Source organism: Vitis vinifera, chromosome 3 (genome assembly GCF_030704535.1).
Source record: "Vitis vinifera cultivar Pinot Noir 40024 chromosome 3, ASM3070453v1".
Taxonomy (NCBI): Eukaryota; Viridiplantae; Streptophyta; class Magnoliopsida; order Vitales; family Vitaceae; genus Vitis; species Vitis vinifera.
The window spans coordinates 5,867,475-5,878,893 of NC_081807.1; the positions used below are offsets into that span (position 1 = coordinate 5,867,475).

Genomic DNA, 11,419 nt, shown 5'->3' on the forward strand with positions numbered 1-11,419 from the left:
TTGAGAACTTGAATCACTTCAAACAACTTCAAAGAAGCCATTTTACTAAGAGTGTAACCCCAATTTCCCAACCCATAAAAAGGGAATAGTAAGGATATGTTTGGTTCTCATAAAATTTGAGGAAAAGGAAATTGAGAGGAAAATGGTAGAAAATAATTTTAAAATACATAAGACAAATAGGGCGATTTGCTTAAATTTTTTATTATACTAATTTTTATAACTTTTTTTTTATCAATCATGTTATATGAAAACATGTTATCAATATTGTGATTTTTTCAAACAATCAAAGAATATATAATATAAATGTAAGAAAAGAGTTTCATATACCTATTGAAGGTGGACCTTTGTTAAGTATTAGTTCAGTTACAAATGCTACCCAATGAGATCTTGTTTCAGAATATGTTTGATGACCTTTAAACTATCAAGAGTTAAAATACAAATAACATAGATCTTAAATAAAATTATAATAAGTTAAGATAAATAATAACTAAATAACATGGATATTAAATAAAATTATAATAAATTGAAATAAATTTTAGTATATTTTCCAAAGAGTGTAAAACACAAGAACACATGAATAACAATAATAATATTAGAGAATTAAGCATATCACAAACTATTTAACTTTCTCTTTTTTATCTCAAACAATTTCAACAGTTTTTTTTATAATTTTGATAATGCAAAAGTTAATATTAATCATGATGTTTTCTGAAAATCATATATATATATATATATATATATTTATAGAAACAAAAGATTTACCAAATCATCGTAAAATAATCTTAAGAACATAGTGTCTTATCATGATATAATACATGAATAATGAGACAATGGTTTTACTCCTAGAGAACTTCTCCCCGTCTTTTTCTTGTATTTCAAATCATCATCTTCTAATTAGCAGAAAAGAAAAAGTTATTTAAGAGTAGTTAAGACAAATACAAAAATATGAACCCACAAACAAAAATCTTAAATAAAATCACATGAAATAAATAAGACATTCAAAGAATCTCCTCTCACTTCATCGAACTCCTATTTCCCTTTTTCCTTTATTTTTGAAAGGAAAAATTATAGATATCGAGTTTTACACTTTCTTATAAAGTGTACATAAACTTAAAGATTTTACAAAACAACATCAAGTAAAGTTCAATCAACTACAATCATATGTGGAAAAAGAAAAATCAAGAAATCCAAATTTATCCACTTTTCAAAGAGAAACCACACACAAAACTAAATCTAGAAAATAAGAAGAATTATTCCTCAATTTTCTCATTAACTAAAGCGTAGAAATTGAAATTGAAAATATGGAAAGTTGAGAAAAAAAAAATCCCCCATTTTCTCAATGAATCAAACAACAAATGTGAAAATTTAGAAAAGTAAAGAACAATAATTTCTCTATTTTTTAAACAACCAAACAACAAACTTGAAAATCAATAATAGAAACTAAAAATCTAGAAATTGTAGAAAAAAAATCCTCCATTTTCTGGACAAATCAAGAAAACGTGAAATTAATCTATAAAAATAGAAAACAAAAATGTGAAAATGTGAAAATTGGAAATCTTAAAATTGAAGAGAAAACAAAAAAGGTCCCCCATTTTATTAGCAAATCAAACAACAAGAAAATCTGGAAAATTAGAGAACAATAATTTGTCCCTTTTCTCAAGAACCAAACAACAAATGTGAAAATCAAGAATAAAAACTAAAAATTTGGAAATTATAGAAAAAAAATCCTCTATTTTCTCAACAAATCAAAGAACAAACATAAAAATTAATGTAGAAAATTAAAGAACAATTCCTCCGTTTCTCAACAATCAAACAATCAATGTGTGCAAATCAAGAATGAAAATTAAAGAGAAAAAAATCTTTCATTTTCTCAACAGTTAAGCAATAAATGTGTAAATTAAGAATAGAAACTGAAAATATGGAAATCAGAGAAAGAAAAAATCCTTCATTTTCTCAAACATGAATTAATACAAAGAAACACAGAGTAATAATTTTTCTATCTTCCTAACAACAAAACAATAAATGGAAATCAAACAAAATGAAGAACAACAATTCCTCTATTTTCTCAATAACCAATCATATTTAAACATGAAAAATATAGAAAATGGATAAAAATCATTCAACATTTTCTTAGCAACCACAAATGGAAACTAAACACGTAACTTAATTGAAGAAAACATTTCACAAGGAAGTAACTAAACAAGAAAAAGTAAAAAAGGTAAAGAAAAAAAAAGAAAATGTAAATCACTTTTTGATTTTCTTATCAGTCAAATACAAAAAGGTTGAAACACAACTCATTTCTTTCAATGGGGGTGAGGTTGAGAATAAAATCATAGAACAAATAGAGAAGAAAGATTTACCTATTTCTCAACATAAACTCATTAGAGTTGAGAGATAACACCTCAAAGTAAAGAGAGGAGCAAAGAAGGGTTAGGGTTTGAGAATAAGTGTTTTTGGAGGGAAATAAATTTTTTTCCCACTAAACGTTATAATGAAATATGAAAAAACATTATGACTATTTAAAATAGTTATTTTTACATTATAAAGATGACTTTTTAAAAAAAAAAAAAGGAAACAAAAATTGTTTTCCCACCAAATCTTATACATATACATATATATATATATATATATATATATATATATATATATATATATATATATATATATAGAAAAGCAAGATGACTATTTATTTTATATAGTCATTGTTTATGCTATTGGTTAGAGATAATGACAATTTTTTTTATAAAAAAAAGTCATTAAAAAACAATCATTACATTTTCTTTGTATAGTAATGAAATTTTTACTATTTTATAGAGTTTTCACACATTGTTTGTGATTTTTTATCAATATTGTTTTCAAAATTTTCATTGATATTTCCCAATATATTCACAAAATCCAATTATTAATATATTGGTGAAAATTAATATTTTTATCCTTAACTATCCATAAAAATCATTCGAGAAGCATTTTGACACCCTGTTTTGATACTACTTTATCCAAGTTCAAATCCAAGTTAGTTACACCTTGTCTATCATCATTTAATTAGTATTAAGCGACATAATAATAATAATAATAATAATAATAATAATAATAATAGTCATATTCAATAATATGGTGCCTTTTAAGTCTTCAAAATCTCATGGTGGTTGAAATCTCATAGTCATGATGGGCATTTTACAAAAATCAGGGTTCAAAACCTATTGGGCATAATTTCAAATCCTTAAGAACCATGGTTTGGTCAAGTTGGTTGTTGGCCCAACCCTTTGAAATACATTTCTAATAATAGATATATTATAAGTTATAACAAGTTTTTGTTATAATAAACTTAATTCTAGAATATAACATATTAGGTAATCAAATGCTCGATTTGTTATATTCTATGTTGATAAGGAAATGGTGACTTGGGTTAGGCACTATTTTTTCCTTGGGATTAAGTACAAAGATGCCTTTTAATTTTTGTGGTCACAAATTAAAGCCAAGGAAAGGTCATGTGTATATGTGGTTTAATAACAAGAAAAATAGAAAAGTGATGAAGACCTCTAGAGTCAAGAAATGGGGGGCCCTTTCTTGGTGTTTGAAGTTTCGTAATGTGATTTTTAAAATAATAAAAAATATTAAAATAAATGAGAATAAAACCAACATGGAGTTGGAAATAGAAGGAAAGAAAGATCTTTACCGACTAGAAGACTCGTAATACAAGAAGTCAATATAAAATCATACTCATATTCAAAAAAAAAAATTATTTCAAAATTAGATAGAAAATGGGAGTATAGTAGGCTAAAAGAAGAGTAAAAAAAAAAAATTATAATATTATTGGTAGGGGTGCAATTTGGACCGATATCTCCAACCCAACTTGAATTCAAGTAAACATTTGGACAATTATTGTCAATACTTGGATCGAGTTTTAATTAGGTTTTTTTAACTCGATCTCAATTTGAGTTGGGTTTAGGTCAAGGTTTGAACAACTCGAATTTAATTTGAATTTGATTTTATGTTTTTATAACATTTATAATGTATATTATCTTACATTAAATTTTTAAGAAAAAATATAAAATTATATTATATCATATACTTTTTCATTATTTTAGATATATAAATTTATTTTTACTTTTTAATTGTTATCTTGAAATTTTATTTTATTTATTATTAAAATTTTCATATAAATATATGTAAAAAAAATTATAAATGAATTTTGAATTAGGTATCTTTCACATATATTTTCAAAATGGGTCTATCTATAACATGGTCCAAGTATACTTTTTTTCTCTAAATATTGAAAATATGGTTTTTTCGATAGATACCGAAAATGACATAACATTAAAACATACTCTCTTTTTTTTAAATAGATATAGAAAAGACACCACCAATAACATTTAAGTATACTAAGCATAAAAAACACTATTAATTAAACAATGTGATGTATACAGTTTTATGTATATCTTAAGTTCATTTATTTATACTTTATTCAATCGTGTGTACAAATTTAATAGCAAGTGATACCAACTTTATAGGATATCGACATTTTGTCATTTCCTTAAAGTTTATTCACACCATTTTTGACTAATTCTTTGCACATTATGGTACCACAAATAGATGAAGAGAAGAAGTAAAATAAAAATCAAGTTTAATTTAGTATTTTTATAACATTTATAATGTATATAATTTAATATAATTTTTTTTTCTTGAAAAATATCAAATTATATTATATCATATACTTCTTCATTATTTTAGATGTATAAATTTATTTTTACTTTTTTAATATCATCTTGAAATTTTGTTTTATTTATTATTAAAATTTTCATATAAATATATATAAAAAAATTTAAAATTATAAATAGATTTTGAATTATATAATTTGATCATCCAAACCAACTTGAATTTAATCCAATAAGCTTCATTTTAACCCAAATATGGAGAAATGAAGTTGGATTAAACTTGGGACGAACACCGCAAATTAGATATTAGATTAGATTGAGCTCAATTAATTGTTTTTAAATTCTAGTTGAGTTTGTAGTCCAAGTTACGATAGAACTCTTTCTAATTTTTTAAATAAAATTATAGAAAATAGTCTTCATCTTCGCTATTATATTTTTTAACTAAATTTTTTATTCTATAAAATAAAAATATGTGAAAACACCTTAAATTGATTTAAAAAAATTATCCCAAAATTTAAAATAAAATATTTAAAAAAAAAATTATTTTATTGTTTTCTTTTCAAAAGAGTTTTGAAATCCGTTGACATTGTACTTGATGGGGTGTTATTTCTAATCATTTTTGTTATATATTTTTGTCTTTTGTTCATGTTTATATGAATAAAAATATTAAAAAGTGATTACTATATAAAATGTATAAATTTTTTTCCATTCAATTACTACTTGAATTACTATTTGCCAATAAATCATTGTCACCAATTAAAGTGGTTGGAAGGTCACTACTCTCTATCTATCAACCTCTCATTATTGAAAATTTTGGACCAGTTCTGCATGCCATGGAGGCTAGCTGTGTGTATCATAGTATGGTCGGTCATGTCTTGAACTGTCAACTCATCATTACCCAACCGAATAAATACGGGGAGAACGGTCCAGTGGCATGACTCACAGGAGGGACCATTGATTATAAGAAACAAAAATATATCCACAGAGATTGCACAAAAAAAAAATCTTAATTTTTTATTTATTAAATAGAAGAAAATGTTATTTACAAAATATCTTTTTATTTTATTTTATTTTATTTTGACAAAAATCAATTTCAATTTGAATTAGAAAATATTTATAAAAAAATTAATTTATGTTTTAAAAGAAAATTCTTAAATTTATTTTTTAAAAATTACAATTTATTTTTTAAAAAATGTTATCCCCGTTTTGTCCTAAAAAATATTTTAAATTAATTATAAAAAATCAAGAGAGAAAAAAAGTTCAAATTTATTAAAAAAATGTGATTTCAAATTCTAAAATAGGGATTTATTTAAATAATAATAATATATTAAAAGAAAAACTTAGTTTATTAAAAAGGGAAATTTGATTTTATTAATTTTTTTTTTGCTTTTCAATTTTATTCTAAAAATGCTTTTTTCCAATATTATTATTAAGAAAAATTGTATTTTAATTTTTATTTTGAAGAGTTTTATTTTTTTTTATATAACTTTTAGGTTGAATTTTGTGTTTTTTTTTTCATAATCATAAAATGATAGTTTATAAATATTGAAGTTTCATATCCTTCTTCTCAATTCTTATACTTATGTTGAGTCTTGGGCTTGAATGGATAGGTTTTATGGATTTAAGACAAATTTTTTGGTCTAATTAGTCTTAAGCACAATTTTTCCACAAACCTTGTATAATTAAATTTTAAATCAAAGAAAAACAATATGCATTTAATCAAAACCCTATGACAAAATAATGTAATTAATAGTACTAAAATATGGAAAGTTATTGTCAATCACCATTTATCAATTATTCTCGAATGTCATATGGTTATTGTATCTCTTTATTACGCCATTTATATATTTTCAATACAGGTCCACCCATAACATCGTCCCATCCGACTATTGTATCTTTCGCATCATACCATTTATATACTTTCAAAATGGGTCTACCTATACCTATAGCAATGTTGAAGTATAGCTTCTACGATAAATATTAATAGATACTGAAAATGATGTAACATTAATCACACTATTATTTTATAAATATAAAAAAATAATATTATTAATCAAATGGTGTAATGTATACCTTTTCATGTATAATTATTTATATTATTGTATCTTGATTTCATTTATTTATAATACTTCATTCAATCATCCAAATTTTGTTATACAAATTTAATAGCAATTGATACGACTTTGATAGGGACCAACATTTTGTCATTTCCTTCAAGTTTATTCACACCATTTTTGACTCATTCGTTGGACGTTACAGTGCTACAAATGGATGAAGACAACAAGTCAAATCAAAATATCGACAATAGAAATGAAATGTAAAACTTAAGAGTCCTTTCAAGGACCATTCTAAATATATTCAATCAATCACCCCTCACGTTAAGGTGCTTGTAGTTTATGTCAATGTAAATCATTTCTTATCCACTCACTCTATCTTCATATAACCTGAAATTGGTGGGTACACAAATTTATTGTGTCATCAATGAAGTCTGTATGAAGATAAGTAGCTTGTCGGCATGGGTGATAGGACCCACCTCCCCAACCCCCTTTAATTTGTGTTGGGTTTTTTCACAAAAGCAAGGTCGAGCTGTGCTTGGCTTTTGGCACTGGCCACCGTCCTAGGTCAATGAAGGGTCAATTTGCCCTTGGGGTGAAGGCATCCCCCGATTCAGAAGAAAAGGAGTAGGACCCTGTTCAGTGGAGGACAGCTTACTTTTCTTAAAGCATTGCCATTTTAAAATTTTAAAAGCCCCTTTTCCTTTCAATTTTTCTAAAAATCGTTTGAAAAATCCTCGACCATTTGGCACGCATTTAGTGGAATACAATTTGATGATGGTTACTGATGTGGAATTATAGTGGGTTGAAATGGAAAATTTTAAAATATTAATTAATTATTATGAAAAAAAAAAAAAAAAAAACCGGAGTATTCAGTAGGACTGTAGGAGTCACTTGCTAAATTTGTCAGAAGCTTAGAAGGATACTAATTTTATTATCACAATGGCACATTCTTAGGGAAGAACTGAAATGAAACCAGTACAGAATATATATGGAATTATTTGGTTGCAGGCATGAGGCATGAAATGGAAGGGGGGAAATATACATATGAGCATTACAGGAAAAGAAAAATATACATATAAGAATTAAAGGATTATGGCCATGTTTGAAGAGAGAGAGGCTCACAGTCGATGTGGGATGAGGGTACCATAGGTTCGCAGAGCGGGGGGCTTGGAGGATGAAGGAAGATGGCTTGGGTACCTACCGCAAGGGACTTTGATAAATGACTTGGGATCAGGGCATTGCCTGACTTGGGAGAAGAAATGAGAACAGGCATGCTCTGGTTTCTGCTGTGGAAGTCCCAAAATGCAGTTCATCCTCACGTCCAGTTTCTTCTCCGTTATCAATTTTCGGCATTTGGGGCCAACCTGAGTGAAATAGTTGTGTGAGAGAGACAGGTTGTAGAGGTTGGGCAGCTCGCAGAGAGTTTCAGGGACAGGCCCGTAGAACTGGTTTGCGGCCAAGTTAAGGATCTGAATGCTGTCCAAGCAGCCGAATGAATGCGGGATTGGGCCAGTTAACTGGTTGAAACCAACGTCAAACACTGTGGCGTCTTTCAAATATCCTATCTCGTAGGGCAAGCACCCTGACAGCTGGTTGTTGAGGAAAAGGACCTCGAGAAGGTTTTTGGATCGGCCGATGCTGCGTGGGATGGGGCCTGTAAACTTGTTATTGGCAAAAGTGAGGTAAAGGGCTGGCGTGTCCCCTATATTTTCCGGGAGCTGCTGTATGAAATTGTTGTCATTTATGAAAATAACGTCCACATCTAGTATGAAGACGTGCGGCGGAACCACGCCAGAGAATGAGTTGAACCGGAGGTCCAGGAAGGTGAGCTGCTTGGCGGCGAGGACTTCGTATGGGAACTCACCATGTAGCTTGTTGTTGCTCAAGTCCAGCTCGTAAAGGTATCGGAGTTTTGTAGTGTCAATTTTGGGGATGCGACCGTTGAAGTCGTTGGAATTGGCGTGGAAGATGGTTATGTCTGGTAACCCGTTAAGGAAGCCGTCAAGAGCGAGGTTGGGGCCTCCGAAGTTAAAGCCATTGAAGTCTACTCCGGCGACTGCGTTCAGGTTCTTGTCCGGGACAGTACTGCAGACGAAGCCCTTGAATTTGCAAGGATTGTTGCCCTTCCATCCCTTGGCGATATTAAAAGGATCTACCGTGATTTTGGCTTGGAATATCCTGATTGCTTTTAGAGCAATTTTAAGTCTCGCATTGCGATCGACTGGTGGAGGAGGAGGAGGCGGAGGCGGAGGAGGAGGAGGAGGTGGAGGAGGAGGAGGAGGAGGGGGTGGAGGAGGGGGTGGAGGTGGAGATGGAGGTGGAGGTGGAGGTGGAGATGGAGGTGGAGGTGGAGATGGAGGTGGAGGTGGAGGTGGAGATGGAGGTGGAGGTGGAGATGGAGGTGGAGGTGGAGGTGGAGATGGAGGTGGAGGTGGGGGGCATTCAGGCTCAGGAGGGGGAGGTGGACAGCCTTCTTCATACTCAGGAGGTGGACTATAGCCACCGCCAATTATAATCTCAAACCCTTCCCTTTTCACCACCCCACCATCATCCGCAGCTACATATCGCCGCAACAAACCCCAATCAAGAAACAATGCCCAAATGAGAAAAATGGAACAGAAAGAAATTGTGTTTCTACCCATTCTCTTCTCTCTCTCTCTGCTGTTCACTCCACAGAAAAGAGAGAGGAAAGAAGATATAAAGAAAGTGGGGAAGACTCGGAGGAAGGAAGTCAAGGTTCACGGGGCAGCACATGTTTCGTGGCTAAAAGACTTGTCTAGGAGTGAGGATGTGGGTTGGGCTTTCATTTTCCGAGGGAGACATTTTTCACTCACTACCGCTTTGTCACTTGATTCCTTCTATTATTTTATTTTGATATCAATGCTTGCAAGTGTGGGTAGGTTTCGGCAGCCCTCCAGGATTTCAAAACCCATTGATTACAACTATCTGCCCCTCTTTCCTACTTCAACATCTACTGCTGCACTTCAGGACAGTGTAAGAAAACTTCAGAAATTTAATTTTCCCTTCACTTCAACTTCAGACTACAGTGTAAGAAAACTTCAAAGTAGTTTAATCATTGACATAGATAATAATTTTTATTTAAACATATTGTAACCATGAGAAAGTATTCTCATGGTTATGAAATATTTTACCATGTGCTACTGTTTTTCTCCAAGAGAAAAGCTTTCAATTTTTGTTGTAATCTCAAACTCTAATGCTATAATATGTAGAAACTGTTGATTTAATGAATAATTTGGAACCATTTGTCAGTATACACACAAATAGAAGTTCCTTTTAATCTTCAAGGAAAATATAAGATTGAATTGAAATAATATGATTAATTCCAAGAATGAAGTGCAACCTCTATGGTCATCGGATTCTTCTAAGAATAAACTTGTCTTGTGTCTTGACTTTTAAACTTTGACGTGTCTTGAGATTGAGCTTGCACTTTGGTGTGTCTTAAGCCAAGTTTGGACCTTGATGTGTCTTGAGACTAGGCTTGGATCTTAATATGTCTTAGGTTAGGCTTAGAATTTGACTTGACTCATGTTAGTTGAAGTTACAAATACTTAAAATCGTATTGAAGATGCCTCAAACTTGATTCTTAAATCTTTAAACTTGATATTATGATACAACTTGGGTAAAAGAAAGGAAAATTGATAGAACTTTATTTTTGAAAGTTCTACTTAAAAAAAAAAAAAAGTAACGGGATGATTTTCCCTTTCCACTTATAATACCTATTAAATAAGAAAAAACAAAGCACCTCATGCCCATGATTTTAGCAATCTAGATCTTATTTATCTCCCTAATTTAAGCATCCTAAAATTAGGATGATCAACTAATTCTCAAATCTTTTTCCCTAATTTACTACCTTAATTATAGAAAGGTACATGACACTCCCTTCCCCTTGAAAAAACATCGTCCTCAAGGTTTGAAGTGAGGACAAAGATAGTTGAGTGGTTCCCAATCTTCCCATGTGGTATCCTTTGGAAATGAATTAGACCAGTAGAATACAACTTGATTTTTAGGGCAGTTGTTATGTTTAACAACACAACGATCCATAATTGCAAATGGGTTAATTAAGACTTATCCATCATCGTTAACTGGTTATAACTCGTGTTCCAAAACTAATTGTGAGTCAATCTTCTTCTTTAGGCAAAAAAAGCTTGAAAAACAAGGTGAATTTTTGTAGGAAAGAGATAGCATTAAACGGTAAGCAACAAATCCAAGACAAGTGAGAACTTGAAAAGGCTTATAAAATTAGGAAGAAAGCTTTTAGTTTTTGTGGAATGCAAAAGAAGATTGTCGATATGGTTGGAGGGAAAGATACATCATATCCCCCACCTCAAAGGATATTTCATAACAATGTTGGTTAGCTTATTGCTTCATATGGTGTCGAGTCTTCTTTAAATTTTCTTTCAACATCCATATCATGGCTTTGCATTTCTTCAACTCTTGGTCAATAGCTATCAGGTTATACATTGGTAAAGAAGAAAGAGGTTAGCCATAAATTATTTCATATGATATAAGTTTAGTGGTTGCCTGGAAAGAAATATTGAACCACCATTCTGCCAAAGGGAGCTAATGAGATCACTTTTTTGGGTAATCATAAGTGATGCAACAAAGATGATTTTCCAAACAACGATTAATAATCTTTGTTTATCCATCTGATTAATAATTTTCCTCCAATGAAGACTTAGAGAAAAG

General features: G+C 30.2%; 1 protein-coding gene across 1 annotated transcript; it reads right to left on the reverse strand.

Annotated features, from left to right (window-relative positions):
* Nucleotides 1-7,611: 7,611 nt before the first annotated feature.
* Nucleotides 7,612-9,448, reverse strand: LOC100241832 (uncharacterized protein At4g06744). Its single transcript, XM_002282446.5, has one exon. It carries the CDS (start codon nt 9,352-9,354, stop codon nt 7,831-7,833), a length of 1,524 nt encoding a protein of 507 aa, XP_002282482.2. The 5' UTR covers nt 9,355-9,448; the 3' UTR covers nt 7,612-7,830.
* Between the last annotated feature and the right edge of the window lie 1,971 nt (nt 9,449-11,419).

Coding starts and splice junctions, on each gene's coding strand:
- LOC100241832 (XM_002282446.5), bottom strand. CDS start 9,354: ATGGGTAGAAACACAATTTCTTTCTGTTCCATTTTTCTCATTTGGGCA.